This window comes from Aulostomus chinensis, chromosome 17 (assembly GCF_037954235.1).
Source record: "Aulostomus chinensis isolate RoL2024-O1b breed Wild chromosome 17, RoL_Achi_v1.0, whole genome shotgun sequence".
NCBI classification, from domain to species: Eukaryota; Metazoa; Chordata; class Actinopteri; order Syngnathiformes; family Aulostomidae; genus Aulostomus; species Aulostomus chinensis.
In genome coordinates this window covers 14,390,516-14,408,526 of record NC_141336.1, presented here as the reverse complement: position 1 = coordinate 14,408,526, position 18,011 = coordinate 14,390,516, and the positions used below count along the sequence as shown (strand labels likewise).

Below are 18,011 nucleotides of genomic sequence, written 5' to 3'. Positions count from 1 at the left end.
GAAATTTAATAGAAATTACAGTAAAATTCGAATCCAATTTGTGTTCTGCAAAATAAGAAGTTGGAATAGGAATTGCATATTGTTTTGAGTTCAAGCAGATATTGACAGCAGTTACTAAAGTTTTCCGCGGTGAGGGAGAGTTAGCGTTGCTAACATATTCTTGGATATCGTGCTAAAGGTCTGTCACAGAACCACACAGTTTTATATAAAAGAAATTAAACCTGTCCTCACTGGTACCTTGTCGGTGTAACAGCTAATAGAATGCAGCAAGAATAAGTCTTCAAACTCAGAGGTTTAGCAAGGCTAAATAAAGCATCACGCTGACGGAAAAAGAGGTAGTTGTTGTTTTTTGGTGATTACACTTATGCTCAAAAAAATCAACAAGTGGGGTTCATTTGTGAAGATTATGTCGCTGCACAAAATGTGCAATAATCCAAAAACCAATATGTGAATCGGCTGTTGGTCGAGGGAACCCATGTTGATGCTAACATCCAGGTTAGCCTACAAAATACGTCATCCCTGTGGCATCAGTCTGCACATATTACTGCACTATTTTACAAACACTCACAATCCTCCTCTTCTTTATAAAAACGTGTAGATCAGCCAATCTGTGCATCACGCGCACTCGCTTTGTTACGAACTAGAAGTGTCTGAGCACATGTTTGTATTCCGGCCTCTCTCGGTGCAACCTTGGCTGGCCTGTTCTGACACTCAATTTATTGTCTTGTGATTTGACGTCTAGCTTCTCATTACACCCAAAGTTTTTGTGTCCTTGTGCAACAAAAATTAGTTTGTGTGTCTGTGTAAATCACCTGTCATATGCACATGCTCCTTTAAGAAAAGGCCAAGGGTGTAATTTGATTCCTGCTACCTTGCTTTCATATTTATGCGTCTCATATTCACATCCATTGGCTCTGTCTCAGTTGAGCTATCCATCAACACCTTTTATCCCCATTGCACCAACAAGACGGACATAAAAAGGTTTTTTTACGTCAGCAAAATGCTGCCGCAAGTAAAATCAGAACCACGCGCCTCTTTATTTATCTGTGTAATAAACTACAAAAAATTAAAACTGATAAGTAACAGTATTTGCACTTTTGGTTTGGATTGTGTTGGAAATTAAGTGAAGTCACTGAATTGGACAACATAGCGAATAAGTTCAAAAAACTTGAAGGACAATCAGACCCAAAGGAATGTGTCCTGTGCTCTCCTAGACAAGGCCATTTTTCAAACACTCACATCACAAGAACAAGATCTGACCACTATATCTGTCTTCCTGTCAAATGAAATGTTTCACTATTTGTGAAATATACACTTTACAAATTCATTTTTATTTGCTATTTGTTGTCATGTTCCTCATATTGTATTTGTATTCACCTGCCCAAGGACTGAGAATAAATATCACCTGTCTAGAAATGTCTGAAAAATACATCAGACTTATGGGATGTTTATATCTTCATTGTAGCCACAAGGTTCATTTTAAATGAGCTACATTAGATCAATATTGTAAATTTAAAAAAGAAAAAGAAAAAAGCTGGATAGCGTTTAAAAAAAAAAGGATGTGGAAGATGCAATGTGCACAAGAGTGAACATCCATGCTTAACTTGGATTTATTTTGTACAGCAATTTGGGAATCTATATTACGAAAAATGATCCCTGTTCGCCCTTTCCTGCCGTCTACACCTACATAAATCATGCTCATCTGCAGGTTGTAGATTTTACCATGAATTCAAAATGAACAAAACAAAAACAAAAACAAAAAAGGGAACCTAGTTAAAAGCACTGGGATGAAGAGGTGTCTCTCTCAATTTTGTACACTCAAACAGAACCAGTTGCCTATGGCCTGCTTAGGGGTAGAAGGTGAGGGAAGCACACAAAAGCAGTGCAATTATTCTGCTCTGGCACAACAACAGAGAGCAAAAAGAGCATCAAAGGCTTTCCTCTGAGCAAAATAGGGCTCCCTCAGAGGAAAAGCGCAACCTGTGTGTGAATACCAGTGCATGGACTCTTGGTTCTCTCTAGAGAGACAAGAGGCAAAGGATGTGTGTCAGTGTCAGCGTTAAAGTTTCAGCGCATCGCCACACTAACTTCATTAAATTATGCACAGGCAGCCCTGTTAACGGCAAATTGCAGTTACAGATGAGTTTTTACTGCTTGTCTGTAAGTGGGGTGTGGTGTGAGTGTTATCATGCATTAATGTAGATGATGAGAACGATTTTTATATCTTAATTGTATCATCATATATTTTGCTACCATTATTGTAATGTGCACAGACATTGTTGCACGTCTACTTTGAGAGAAGACAGATAAAGAAAGAGAATTTGTGAGTGTGTGTGTGAGTGAGTGAGATAGAGAGGGAGACAGAGAGAGAAAGAGAGAGAAAGAGAGAGAGAGGTCTGAAAATATTTTCTATCAGGCGTATTAACGGGCACCCTGTTGTATACAGTGGGTCCTCTAGCAATCCGGAAGCCCGCATTCACATGTTGCTGTTTGTGCCTCCGGTGAATGCGCCGGTTCTTCTGCCTGTTTCACATTACATAGTGAACAGCAGTAACACACGTTTAAAAATCGGTACGTTAGAGTTTTGAACAAAAAGTAAGAAGATGAAAGTAGTCGCGTTAATAAGGTAACGTTTTCCCTGCTTTGCTAGCTTGTTAACCGGAGAACGATTCTGTTTCTCTAAAAATAATTACTCTTTGGTTTAGTAAGCTATTAGTATATACAGTGTCACTTAAATGAGTGTATGTTGCCAGATAACGAGTATTTGAAGTGAATACAACATGCCAAGGGTAGCTTGTTAAAGCACTGTGTACAGCTAGAAACATCTTATTTAACACTAAATATGAAACCTGCTGCAGCCTGTTCTTCCATCACACTCCCTCATACTGCAGTTGTGTGCACAAGTTAATACTGCTATAGTTTGGTATCTATTTCTGTTGTTCTGTTCTAGTGGGGGCAAGGACAGCTGCTATAACATGATGCAGTGTGTTGCCGCTGGCCATCGAATCGTAGCTCTGGCCAACCTGCGCCCTGCCCACACAGGTGAGGTAGATGAGCCGCTTTTGGTTTGTGATGATGTATAAGTGCTGAGCTTTATGGGCCAGCCAGCTGCACTTCTGCGGAACAAGGAACTATGAATTACATATAAAGAAAATGTGCTGCATTATGTAAAAAGTGCCACAGGAGTGAGGGACCTCAGTGTTTGGAGCATGGTGATGGCAGATGTGCTGGTTTAATTGTTGCCTCAGCTGAAAACACATTTAAAGATTGATACTGTAACTGTGAACAATTAGCACTTCTCTTAATGCCTGGCACACTGATCTCCTTATAAGAAATGCATTACAATGATAGTAAATGAAGATGATATGAACTACCAAACATGGGTGAAATAAATAATAAATTGTTAAACCACACACTGACTTTTGTATTTATTTTTGGTGTGTACAAATACGTCAAAATCATTGTATTTGGGTATTTAATTGTTACATAAATGTACTCCTTTGTTATTTATTGTCCCCAGCGTCAAGTGTTGATCCCCTTTTATCTTTCCAAATTTTAGATCCTGATATTGGTTCCATATTCTAATTCTTTAATATCTCATAATGCATTTTTATGTATTGTTCATACCCTTTGAATTAACCTTGCCATTGAAAGAGTGAAGGCAAATTAACTGTCTTGGTGGACACTGTCGTAAAAACATTTTTTAAAAGACTGTAAACAATTCAATTTATATGTATTTATTGATATTGTTAGCTCTACCTGGATTATGCTGCAAGTAACCAGATCAGCTTGAACATCTTCTTCTCCATGTCACAGATGAGTTGGACAGTTACATGTACCAAACTGTGGGCCACCAGGCCATAGAGCTGTACGCTGAGGCCATGGATGTGCCTCTGTACAGACGTACTATCCAGGGCTCGAGCCTGGACACCAGCAGAGACTATAGAGAGACAGAGGGGGATGAGGTGGAGGACTTGTATCAGCTTCTGCACCTGGTTAAGGTAGGCCTCCCCGTCTCGATATCTCCGAATTTTTTTCGTTTTGCCATTGCCTCGTGGTGCACTACAGGTGTCACAAATTCAGGTTCACACCTCTTATTTTTCTGTTTTCTCAAGTACCTCACTTTCTTTATCACTGGCAGTTTCTAATGGATGGAACTAAGAAAGACACCATATTACTGCATGTATCTGTGATAGAATCCCATTCAGAAAGTTATTGTACATACTAGTACGCATTGAATACACAAATTTGCACACAACACTAACATGCTGATTTATGTGAGATGATTTCAGGTGAATGAAGGATTTCTTTGATTCAATCCAGTAACCACAGATGTCACTTAGTATCATGCTTTCTTTCTACAAGAGCTCTGTTTTCCTTTATGACAGTTAAATAGTGTGTGTGAATGTGGAAAATTGTTTAGCCACGTCAGTTCAACTGATGAGAGGATCGGTAAAAATAGATGGATTTTTTTTTTTTTTAATCAGCAGAGTGATGCGTTGGCTAAATGTTGCCTCAGTATTCATCCAGTTTAACCCATTTATAACCACTTTGCCAAGATGTGGATCTCCATGTTACAACCATATCATATTGCCTTTGTGGGCATTTGTGCTTTCCCAGAGCCCTCTACTCTAATGCAAGATTCTTTTTTTTTTTTTTGGTAACAAATTCCCTGTCAGGTGACCCAGGCGACGTAAAAATCATTTGTGACGATAAATCAATACCGGATATTGTTATTTGACCAGACAAAAAAACCATACCTTTTTTTATTGGATATATAACTGAGTCCTCCATTTTAACAGTGTTACTTTAAAGGAAAATTAGCTGTTTTACCTCTGCCAAGGAGCGTTGGTTTGTTTCCTGTATTCTTCCTTTGCCCAAGCGTGCGATCTTGGTACCAAGTAGACAGAACAGACCAAATGACATGCAGATGAAAACATAACCTCTCTGGCTGTAGTAATTCCATGCGCATACGTATATACATTAATAACTTTACAGGAGTTGCAGCATGGCAGGTGAGCAAATGACACTCATTACGAAAAGGTCTGACCATAAATCTGGGAAGTGAGGAGTCAAGCAGGTTTTAAATATCAGCGCAGTAGAGAAAAAAGTTTTACAATACACCACATATGTATGTGAACTATTACAGTGCTTCATTGAGCGTATACAAAAGTAGTCATCGTTTTGACTCCCTGCCACTACTGACATATGCTTGACTGCTTTTCAGGAACAAGCTCTCAGAACACCACTAAACTTCTCATCTCGGCTAAGGTTCATGACATATGTCACACTGCTGAGATGTTTTACAAGTCCTTCTCTGTGGATTCAGAGTCACTTAGTAGGCCATTAGCACAGTCTCAAAGAGACCTTGCTTGTCTAGTTTCATCTGGCCTACTGTACACTAACAGTCCTGGGCACATATTGTAAGTGCAACCAGGCTGTAAGGCAGATTAAAAAGCCATGTTTGTGCTCTTAGCCTGTCTTATTTTGTAAATCTATTTTTCACTTTCAAAGTGGAGCAAGTTTTCTATTTTTTTTTTTTTTTTTTTTTAATCTTGCTCCCGGAAAACATTGTGCCTGTTGTATCAGTTAATGAAAGTTTGATGTGTGAAGTTGAAACGAGGTGCCCTTCAACAACCGGCTTCACAGGAAAAATGTCCTTTTTTTTCTTCTTCTTTTTTTTTTTTAATCTCACCTGACAGAAGATCAGATGCGAAAAATTAATCACCGAATTAATATTTAATCAAATACCACTTTTTGCCTTGGTGTTGAGAAAATATTAATTTGATGCCAAATTATGCATGAGACCTTGGTGGTCTGATGTGGTGCAGGGTGGCTGACTGACAGTTCCAGACAACTGCATGTGTGTTCGACATACTGCGGGCGAAACCTGTCCACCTGCGTGCCTGCAGCCATAAGGAAACTACCTGGATGCACTATTTAACTGCAGTAACAGTCCACCCTGCTGTCAGTGCAGACAGGGTATGGGATTGATTCCGACTTTTTTTTTTTTTTTTACCCTCCGCAAACCTACACAATCCCTCATTTTAGCTGGCAGCATCAAAATTTAAGATCTTCTTATGGGATGTTGGATTAGAGTTTGTTGTTAAGACAGGAGTTGTTGACATGGTGTAAATGAGTGAGTGTGTGTGTGTGTGTGTGTGTGTGTGTGTGTGTGTGTGTGTGTGTGTGTGTGTGTGTGTGTGTGTGTGTGTGTGGGTGCTTCCTGTGAGTCTGTATGTGGAGATATGTTCATCCGGAGCTGAGGGCTGCTCCAGGGCCCCTGCATGTCTGCACAAACACACATACACTCACACACACCGCCTGAGTAGCAAGGGCCAGTCAGCTCGCCTCAGGCCATTTCGCGCCCTCTGTCTGACTTTCTTTGTCATCTTCTGTATAAATCAGTGGCTTTACACATTTCGGCTACATGCGAGAGCCTTTGTTTGTGTGTTTTCTTGTGAACGCGCACACACTCACACCGTCCACTTTCTGGGGTTTTGAGCTTTCACGAGTATTCACTGTCAAAATTGTGGACCTCATACCATCTCTGCCTGTGGTCCGGGCTCTTAATTGCAAAGGGCTTGCTAATTTCCCTTTTCCAAGGTTTCTGTGGTGTGACCTCACCAGTCAGACAGGCCATAGATCACGGCAGTCGGACCCCCCTGGGGCCCTGGTGGGCTAGCAGACCTCCAGTCGTCTCATCATTTAGCCCTCGCACCATCATCAACAGACCTGCACCATAAACAACAGGCTTCCTCTCTCTCGCGCTCTCTCTCTCTCTCTCTCTCTCTCTCTCACTGAGTGATGTCAACAGAAAGAACAACTTTCTTATCTCAAATTTCAAGTCTGCGCTCTGATGATTTTTTGGCGTCCTCAGTAATCAGTAGGTTGTGCCATTTGTTCCGCATTGTGAAAAAGAAGTAAAACTCTTAAAAAAGTCATAGATTATGCCAAGTTCATATTTTCTACTTATGAAAATGTTTTTTTCTGTCACCATTAAGTTTATGGTGTTGTTGATCGGTGAAGGAGATGATAAAGGTGGGAGAGAAAAAGGAAAAAAAAACACCTCTTTTGATAATGAGCTGTTAAATGGAAAAGAACAGTTTTAGCATAAAAAAGCATTCTGTTTGGAAAGTGTGATATTTTGAAAGATTCTTTCTAGCAGTTTGAATTAATTAGAAGTTACAAGATTATATTTGGCAAATGACACGGGTGCACTGATGAAAGATTTTTTTTTCTTTTCTCCTCCTCTCAGATCCAGAGTTGATGAGTTTCAGTAGATATTCTTCCCTTCTCCTCCTCCTCCTCCTCCTCTTCTTTTTGCAGTGCTTGCAACTGACTCTTAGCATGAGCCAACAGTGCCATCTATGGATTGTTCCCAGAAGCAACCCAGAAAGATGGTCTCTTTACTTTTTGGCCTCTTGGAAGATGTAAAGAGCCATTCAAAAAAAAAAAAAAAAGATTCAAAGGAAGAGATCATATTCTTTAGAACCATTGTTGACAGAGAGAGAGAGAGAGAAAGAAAAAAAATCCCAATTATAATAGAAAAAAATGAGACGTCCATCCTCTGGCAGCAGTGATAATGGCAGCAGGACAATGTGGCCCTATCCTCAGCTCCTTTGCTCTCATCGCTGCCTGTGTATGGCTGGGTGCCTTTGAAGTAAGTAACCTGATAGACATGCAAAACCTTTCCCCGTCTCATCCTGCGAGGTGCTGATCTTTGAACCCGTTCATTGAGAGGGAGAAATAATACTTTGTTTGTTTGTTTTTTCCTTTTTTCCGGTTTGTGGCTGCAAAGAGATATTTTCAAGATGTAAACATGTCTTCTTCTTTTTTTTAGCTCACGATTTAAATTCTCTCTTTTTTACTTTTTGAAGAAATCCTTCTGTTCAGCACATTCTGTTGGATGTGTGTCCACGCTTCATGTGTGTGTATGTATATGCGCGTGTGTGTGTGTGTGTGTGTGTGTGTATGTGTGTGTGTGATCGGTCGGCTCTCCTCTACTGTGATCTGCTCTGATGTGTGATACAGATCAGCAGTGTCAGTCACCCCTGGCTGTAACGCCAGTACCCCCGAAGGCCTGCAGAACCCCTCATATTAGTCATATCACATCCCTCAAGTCCTTTATCCTTTCCCTCTGTGCTCTGTGACCTGACACAGGGGCTCTTTATGCCCCATGACCCCCCGCTTGTATGTATGTGTGTGTGTGTGTGTGTGTGTGTGTGTGTATGTGTGTGCGTGCTGGCGTGTTCAAGGTCAGGTCAAAACGGGAGCCCTGTTACATGATAACAGGTCTATCTGGCCTCTCGTTTTGCTCCCACATTTCCGTCTCTCATCGCTACATGTAGATCCATACACACTGTGAAAATGAAAAGCACCAAAAGGTCGAACATCTCAAGACTCCAAAATGTTGCGTCTCAAAAGTATCCCCTCATCACAAATAAGATTTGGAACGGTGCAGAGCCAAATGGAGCCACACTGGCTTTATGTAGTAATCTAAAACAACATGGTGACTCTATTGCAGTAACTCCGTAACCTTTGAGCTGATGAATAAAGACAAAGACATTTAAGCTCATTAGAGTGATGAGGAACAATAGATGATATCTACGCACGCGTTCCTTTCTGCCAGCTTTAATTAGCAGCACTGTGACATCTCTGTCGCAGCGAGACCCAGCTTTGAGAACGATGGAAATGTTACATTCAAATCTAATTTCCCATCCTGTAATGCATCCGACTTCTGTTAAGTTCTTTTTTTATTTCACAGATTTTTTTTTTTTTTTTTTTTTTTGAAGAAGAACTTCCTCTTCTTATGGTCTCTCAAGATGCCTGGGAAAATGTGTTGCAGAGGTGTGCTGAGACCTTTGGCCTTCGCAGATGAAACATTCCCCTCTGTTTGTGTGTGTTAAACCATCATGTTTTTAGTTTGATAATCCATCTCAAACTCTCACACACTCTTCCCCGATTATCTGCCTCTCTTGACCTTTATTAGATACACACACCCTATCCTCAGCCTCCAATGCTGATCCATTATTGACATCAGCATGAAGAAGCGGGGGGCCCTCCGAGATCGCTGTCCACCAGTCCAAACATTCCTTTTCATTATTCCCTCACTCCCTCTTTCTTTTGGCATCTCTCTTTCTATTGGATTGTCGTCGCACTTTTATCCAAATCTCTCAGAAGCCTACCGCTACACTCTTGCGAGCGCCCTGACAGAGGTGGATCCCGCTGTGAGGAAAGGAGGGAAGAGGGATTGAGGGAGGAGGGCAGGCAGGCAGAGGAAACTCCAGTTGGACCAGAAGCTCTATTGTATTGATTAGGGTGCCGAGGCGTTGGGAGATAAGTCGTTGAGGAGGGGGTGTGAACTATGAAAAGGCGGGAGGGAGGAGAGGTGGTGGGGGTGTCAAAATCAAACATGCAGCCCTTCTCTGATTACCGGCATGGTGCCGCATTAGAGGTACATCGGGGGCTCAACAGGAAAATGGATTTCTTTAAAAAGCACCTTAATACATAAATCATGACCTCTGGGGTCACAGCGAGGGTTTAGGAGATCAGATCGATAGGAAAGCTAATGCGAGCCTGTTTGTGGTACAGAGAGACCTCCAAATGGTGTTATTGGAAAAGCTTACAAGTAGCCCAAACTTATAGACGGTCAGAAAGTTTCCACAGCAAAGACACCATTTCAGCACGAGCTCCTTCAGACAGCTGCGTCGCCTCTCCACGCCACTGCCATTGTTATCTTTTCCCTTGGTCTTGTATTTGTGTTTCGTCGGCACAGTGGCAGTAGGGTTGAGATTGCAGGGCTTGTTTTTGCACACAAGGAAGGATAGTATTAACGCTGAGATAATGGTGCCGTGTATTGTTTCGTTGGCCGTGTGGAAGTGGCGGGGGACAGGATCTATTAGATGCAGGCCCATTTCCCTCCAACTGACGCTCGCAGTCCCCCCGCAAACATTAGATAGAAAGCCTTCGCCTCAAGCCTTTGTAATTTGTTTGTATTTTTCTGCTTAATGTACTTTGCTCAATCTTGTTTAGCGATGATGGAAGCTGATAGCGTTATCTCGCCTTGCCAAGGGCATGAGCCACCACCACAGCTTGGTTGGACATTGTTTCAATGAAGAGTTTATGGTCATTTTGTTGTGATTGTGTTCGGATGCTGGTTATATCAAGAGGTTATTTGCCATGTAAACAAGATGGCTGAGAAGGTTTTTTGTTGTTGTTGTTCAAATAGAAAAAGTTAAATCTCTGACCTTTTTTTTTTCAGATTTTCAAATGGCCTTTTTTTGTATTTTTGCCACTTTTTCCCCTAACAGAATTTTATCAAATGTTTGTCCCTATCATTGAAAATGTATTCTCTCTTTTTTCTTTTCCCTTTTCTGAACGTCGCCTTTTAAATTACCCTGAAATTCCATGTACTAACGTGCTCCATTCGGATTGTAAACAGATCATTTTGCTCTGTGGTCATGTCACAGAATGAAGTCATTCAGCCACTGAAGAAAAAAAAACAACAAAGTCTGATAAACTTGTAAAGACTTGTTATAATAATACCTTTTAAACTCTGCAGTATCAACACTGAGTCAGTTCACAGTGCTCAGGAACAGCTGAGGAGTTGGGCTAAGCCTTCCAACTCCCTGCCATTCATCTACTCCAAAATTGAGAGGGCATTTATGTTTTGTTGTGTTGAACCATTCCCCACAAGAAATATTTGTGGCAGGCCCCATCACCTCCCGCAGCTGAAGTCATAACCGGCCGTAGGAAAACACTGTCTGGAGTCTGGCGAGTTGGTTAAAGCAGCATCACCGCTATGTTTTCCTCTAGTCTCTCTCTCTCCCTCTCTCTCTCTCTCTCTCTCACTCTGGGGGAGGGAGGAGGCTGTCCATGATGTCTGCTGGAGCTAAGCAGAATAGAGGACAGGAGAGCCAAGATGCCAAGAGCCTGGAACCTGACCTCACCAGAAAAACATTTACATTCTGGAGTGTGTGCGTGTGTTTGTAGGTCAGTGCATGACTTTGTGTATACGCATGGATGTCAGTGCATGTGCATGCGTGCACCCTGTGGACTAGGTGGTTGATACGGACCATGAAAAGCAACTGACATAGTTTACTTCTCTGCGGCATGAGACTCTCTCTTTGATTCCGTCCTATACCGGCTCTCTGGAAGCAGCTTCCTGTCTCAGTCTTACCTCAGTTATGACAGAACTGGGATTATGACTTTTGTTTTATGCCCTACAGAAAACCCTATCTTTTTAATGGTGAGAGGCGAGACCTTGAATGTTTGGAGGAAGCTACATGATTTCCTGTCCTCATGAAAGTCCCGAATAGTTGACAGTTTGAGGCACATCTTGACAGTTTGTTTAAGGAAGTAACAGCCATCATGATCTTTTTTTTTTTTTTTTGGCTTGACTCACAAGTATTCATGGACGTACAGTACATCGATAAACAACCGTATGTCTCCGCCGCCTCCCAACATTTAGTTTTCCGTGCATGTTGATATGGAAAGCCTCCTTGTCCTTGGACTGCTGAAACTAGGGCTTTGTGCTTGCTTTGGCCATGGCCCTCTCCCTCCCAGACTGTCTGGGCCTGTGTTTATGTACCCATATATATCTGAGAGGAAACTCGTGAAACATTAATCTCTCTACTTTTTAACCCAGATGAATTTCTACATTTTCCAGCTGTGCGGCATGGCATATTTATGCTCAGGCTCTATCACTGAAAACAGCTCTGTCATTGTAAATGAATCACTATCCAAGAGTTACATTAAGTGTGTGTGTGTGTGTGTGTGTGTGTGTGTGTGTGTGTGTGTATAGATACAAACTCCTTCGCCTGTCTGCAGTTCTATCTTTGTGGATCTTTCTTACTCAGTACGCCGGCCTGTCTCTCGTCACTCTTCTGGCGCGATCGTCACTCACTCATCACGCTGATGAAACGCGTCATATCCTCTGCTGGTTCGTCCACCTGCATAGCGGATAATACTTTCCCTATTCTGCTTCCTCCCTCTCTTTCTTGTACGTCTGACCTGAATCATCCCAGGAACCAGTCAGGCCATTTAGGTTTACGAGCAGCTGGCTTTGTGAGCGGTTTGTTTTTTTTAATTCCACCATTCTGAATGGTTGAGGACAGACACGTGGTGAGTCATCCATGAGCACAAAGGAAGAGCTTGTCTTTCAACGGCTGCTTCCAACAGACAGACCCCACCAATTTACCAATGTCTCTGAAAGACCCTAAGAACCAGGTTTTGGTCAGTGTTGGTTTTACAAATGTCTTTGCTAATCCTGCATGTCCATTTGTGCTCTATTTGGATGGATCTGACATTATCCCAGGGCCAACACATATAGACAGACAATCATTCACTCTCACAGGCATGCCTACGGTCAATTTAGAGTATCCATCAGCGTAGTCCCCAATTGCATGTCTTTGGACTGTGGGAGGAAGCTGGAGTACCAGGAGAGAACCCACGCAGGCACAGGGAGAACATGCAGACTCCACACAGAAAGATCCCGTGCCCGCACCGGGCTCGAACCCAGAACCTTCTTGCTGTGAGGGGACAGTGTTAACCACTGCACCTCCGTGCCACCCACACCTAATTCATCTTTTTTTTTTTTGGGAACATTTCTAAGGTGACAGTAAAATGGAAATATGACTTATCACTCGGGGAGGGAGTCACCTTGATATATGATGGCCTGAATGATAACGAGTATCAAACAAATAGGCAGTGTTCATAAGCTCATGCTAAGCTTCCTGTCAGTTCGCCATGTCTGAGTTGTCAGGACAGCCCAACACGCCCCAGGACTATGTCCGCATTGCATTAAACACAGTCACTTGACCCTAGCTGGCCCGCTCCCCTGTATCCCATGTAGCTGAGCTGTTACAGCATGGTGTCCCCCCCCATTCCCATCGTGTCAGGGAACAGGAGAGAACAATCCCATTACATTACAATAGGCCCAGAGTTGATCTAATGGAGAGAACATTAAAACCATGTTGCGTCCAGTCACTTACTTGATGGATCCTGGAAGGGAGGCATGAGGAGGAGGCGGAGGAGGAGTGTTTGATTGAAAGGGGGGACAGGAAAGGGGACCACGGGTTTAGATGTGGTGTCGATATAATGATGAGGACACAGCGATGGAAAGCGCGTGATGGCAGCGCTGTACCCTTGAGCAAACTGTCATTCAAACCACTTTAATTAATTTCTCCACCTTGTCTTCCTCTCCGCCTCCCTGCCATCACACAAGTATACTACATACAAGAGGCAATAATATGGTAAAGTATACACCAGCAACTTTGAACTCAATAAAACCAAGATTATTTTTTTCATTGAAATATCTGTCGTTGTGTCAATTAGGATAATTTGATGCCTAGTTACGATGTCTAATTTTTTTAAAAGCTTGACCTAAATGGGATTGTCTTACTTTCGAAAAAATTATGTTTAAAAAAATAACTTTTCATGGCTTGTAGATACACGCGCGCGCACAAACACACACACACACACACACACACACACACACACACACACACACACACACACACACCTACCTATACATATATTGTGACTTTATGTTGTTTTCTGTCGTTTGTACTCTATGTCCACTGTTTGTACTAATTGTTGTAATAATAAAAAAGTATTTGTATATTGATATATAAAATAAAAGTAGTAGATTCTTTGTCTTACATTCAATAAATCTCAAAATGAAGTGACAGAGGATTCTTGACAGCGCTTGTACAAACACAATCATCCTTTTCGTACACCGGTAAAAGCAGCAGTAAACGTAGCTGACTGAGTAGCTTTATCGCTACTCATATTTGTCTTTTTCCACACATGATGAAGAACCTCCACGGTGAGCACATGTGTCAGGTGCTACTGTCTGTATCGCTGTGTGTAACTGCATCATGCTGCTGTGCATTGAATAAGATCGGCACCAGATCGGATATACCGAGACTGATCGAATTCTAGACGATTTTGACCGGTTCAGCTGAAACTGTCAGCAGCTGATGGATCAGTGGATGTCTACAGATAATTGTCAGCCAGCTCTGGCTTTTCTAGTTCTCAGGGAAGGCTGAAGCAGGCATTTTGGAAACCCACCATTTTAGCAAACTTGAGCTTTGTATTGTAAGGGTGTATAATTAAGACGTCTTGGTGACAGCCATTGAAAGAGAGCTAATGAGGGTTCTGATGTGTTCCATATGAATATTGAATTTTTAATATTTTATGTCTCTCTAATTGCCTTGGTTGCCTTTAATGGCTCGGACTGTTGAATATTACACAGGCTGAATGTGTGGCATGGGTGAGTACCTTAAAGCTCTAGAATAGCAGTATTCTTTAGCTGAGTTTGGTGCTTTACAACTGTCTTGTATTTATATCTTTAGGGCAGATACATAGCTTGCTTGAAGGCGTGGTCTGTGACTGTGAATACATTTCAACTACTCTTTTAATCTTTTACTAAGACGAATGTATATATAATTACAAAGTATATCACACACATTACCTTGATATAGTTTAATGGCCGTATCATTTCTTTGTGGAGCATGTCTGCTGGCCTTAATATTCCACACAGCTGACATCTTAATAACTCAGTCCTCTTCATTCATTTCCACAGGAGACATCCGGATGTGGGGGAAGGAGTAGTTTAATGAATTTGACAATTAGTAACAGAAGTTAATGACTGCATGGGGCTAAGTACCCTGATGGACATGGCTGGGGGGACTGAGGGCTTCCATTGCTCTGGGCCATAGATCCTCATTAATAGCTTTTCTGCCTGATGGAGAGGACAGGGGAAGCCGGGCCACGCTTTTGTTTAGTATGCCTCTGATGGTCTGCTACGGGCATTGCACTGTTGCACCGTGCCACGCCAGAATTAGTCTCGCTCTGGGCATGAGTTAATGCAGGGCCTCCGGTCCTGGATCAGGTAAAGCTTCCTTTAATGAACTAGGGTCATTAAACGTTAAAAAAAAAAGACAAGTGACACGGCATCAGCGCAGAAAGGGGGATCTTCTGATCTTGTGCCAACAGTCATGAAGAAAGAAAAGTGCTTTGTGGGTCACAGGAGTCCTGATGACCTCCGCCTTTGATTTATCATGATGTTAGCTTCTTACCCGGATCACACCTCTAATGTAGTCAAAACATCGTTTAGCCAGATAGCTCTCATAAAGATTTTATTATTTTTATTATTATACTGTACTACCTTACTGCTATGTCAGGTATTCCCACTATAAACCATTTTGATAAAATTTTCAGCTGCCATAAAATCCAAGTTTGTATTTCTTTATGGCGTCGTGAATACACATGGGACGATTCCTTTAACGTCCAACAATTCACATTTACATATTCTTTTCTTCGCAATCATTTATCTTTCCCACAGAGGATGAGAAATGCCTAGAATGTATAAAATCACTTCCAGAGCAACATTTAGCTGTCCCCTCATTCCTGCCTGTCTCCGGGTGATAGCTATAATTGTGACAAAAAACACAGCCATATCCAAAAATAATCATTTTTCCAAAGCTGTTTGCCAAGAGGTCTAGTAGCTACAGTCTCCTCTGAAAAACAAAAGAAGATGTGTGAGAAATTTGTCTTGTGTTATCATTAGTAATGAGTAGGCCTGGGTATTTTAAGGCTGCATGATGTAATGTACTGAGAGCCAGGGAAAGGAAAACTCATTTAATTGGCCGAGGCCACGTTAGAGACTCAAATATCTACAATGTGTTTCCTCCGTAGACGGCAAAGAAAGACAGAAGCACGAGTTGTTGTCCACTGCTGTTGCCGGGGACGCTCTGTTAAGCTGAAAGCCAAGTTGGTGTTGATACAGCACGTTCTGTTCCACACAGTCCTTCCTAGTTCTCTCTGTCTCTCCTTATCCCACACTTTAGCTCCTAATTCGCCTCTTTAGGAAGTGACAGTTGTATTTAGGGAAAAGGTTATCATTGCATTAGAATGGAGTGCTGGCCCTGAGGCTTACCTAGAATTACATGACACTGCCTGCAGCCCCCCTTTCGCTCGGTGCTGGACTGAAATGTTATCAGTCTGACTTAATTACTGTCACCGGCCAGTAGAATTGACTGTTATGTTTAATCCAGTGTTGGTCACATCAGACGGATATTAAAACTTTAACCGAATCCCTTAAGATCTTCAAATTTTAGGTCAAAGAGTTGGCTTGTGCTGTGTGTTCAGTTTCCCCTTTATACCTCACACACACATGCAGACACACACACACACACACACAGACACACACACACACACACAGACAAACACACACACAAGGAGCACATCCTTTATCTGATTAGCTAGCACGCCTACATTGCACTGTGTGTGTGTGTGTGTGTGTAAGAGGGAGGGAGAGCGAGAGAGAGAGAGAGAGAGAGAGAGAGACAGTGCGTCGCATCAGGCCCCAGGCAGGGCATGGATTTCATTTAGGAAAGTATCAAAGGTTTACACGCTGTTCGCTTTAATCAGCATGTTTATCAGGCAGAGAAAAATTGCAGGAAGGGACCACAGGGTGGAGGAGGGGTGGGCAGCGTGGTGGGGTGGGGGGGTTATCTTAAGGACCAGTAGCCAGGGAAATTGATAACGGCTACAAGGTAATTTACTGGAGACTAGTGCATCCCTCCACTGCTGCTACGCTTGCCTCTCATTCTAATTACAGCCCGTGTAATGTTCTAATGAATCTGCAGGTGTGTGTCTGAAGGGGAGGGGCTCCGAGGTGAGGAGGGAGCTCGTGCACGTGTTTGTATGTTTCCTGCATGCATCACCCCTGATTCAATCGTGTTCTCACAGAGAAGATTGAATGCGTCTCAAGGCCGCCGTGGCGCCTCTCGAGTACGTAGTTGTCTCCTAAAATCTGAATATGATATGAAAAAGCAATTAAATGAGCCCTCAGCAATATTAAAGTTACACGCCAGTCACAGACACAATCCTCCACCGATACGTCTTCTTGTCACTGCGTCCTCCAACCTGGGGATGTAAAGAAAGGAAGCCGAGACCAGACGCACACACATATCTCACGCTCAAACAAATCTGCTGATAAAGTCCAGGGACTGCCTTTAGTGGTGTCTTCACTTATACTCTCGCACGTATGCGTAAACACACACACGCTGTGCAATGTACACAAACCTCCAGGGGATATGGGCTGGACCACATCGGCCTTGATACGACCAGATTGTAAACATCCCCACAGGATTGCGGTCCAGTGAAAGGAAAGAGCCGTCAGGAATCTGTTTTCATTGTCTGTCCCAGTCTGTGTGCATGTGTGTGCCTGTGTGTGTTTACATGTATTTGTGCGGGTTTTTTGTGCAGATAACAACATCAGAAAACCATTGTAGATTGAGCAAACTGTATTTGGGCCCCCGCGGGATGGTGACGTCATATTGCCATTACATTGCACGTATTGTAGAAATGGCAAGAAAGCTTTGTATTTCAGTTTCCTCCATCCTTCCCGCAGGAAAAGGAGGGTGTTGAGGCAGTGTCTGCAGGGGCTATTCTCTCCGATTACCAGAGGGTCCGTGTGGAAAATGTGTAAGTCAGAAAAACACTGCTGATTTGAGTTTCTAACGAATACACACACACGCACACACACAAACACACAGCGCATTTAAGGCCCCGTGCCTCTATGTGCATGACGCACGCTCCGTGGTCCACTGAAGGAAAAGAGTGCATCCTCTGTAGTGTTCAGCTCACCCTGTGTACTAAACTTGGACCGGGTTTTGTTTAAACACATACTCTCACACACACACACACACACACACACACACACACACACACACACACACACACACACACAAAGGTTTGTTTATGCCATTTTATTTAGACTGGATTTGTTGTTATGGTGTATCCGAAATCAAAGAAATATAATTGATCGCTTCATGATTTGTCATATGATTTTGTTAATATTGTAAAATCCCATTAAAGGTGCACCACACGAGATGGCTTACTGACGACGGATACACAGTAGACTTGTTTGGGTTTTATTCATTTTCTGCTTTTTTGTTTTTTGTATTTTCTTTTTCTTTGTCTTCTGTCCTTGTTTA

At 42.4% G+C, this 18,011-nt stretch overlaps 1 protein-coding gene across 1 annotated transcript in view; it reads left to right on the top strand.

Annotated features, from left to right (window-relative positions):
* The first annotated feature begins 2,488 nt into the window (after nt 1-2,488).
* The window catches only part of dph6 (diphthamine biosynthesis 6), a 59,331-nt gene continuing 43,808 nt past the window's right edge, over nt 2,489-18,011 (top strand). Inside the window, exons 1-4 of the mRNA XM_086183074.1 lie at nt 2,489-2,626; nt 2,951-3,042; nt 3,817-4,001; nt 17,426-17,499. Of these exons, the coding sequence (XP_086039200.1) occupies nt 2,604-2,626; nt 2,951-3,042; nt 3,817-4,001; nt 17,426-17,499 (374 nt within the window). The 5' untranslated portion in view covers nt 2,489-2,603. The remainder of the gene's footprint in view (nt 2,627-2,950; nt 3,043-3,816; nt 4,002-17,425; nt 17,500-18,011) is intronic.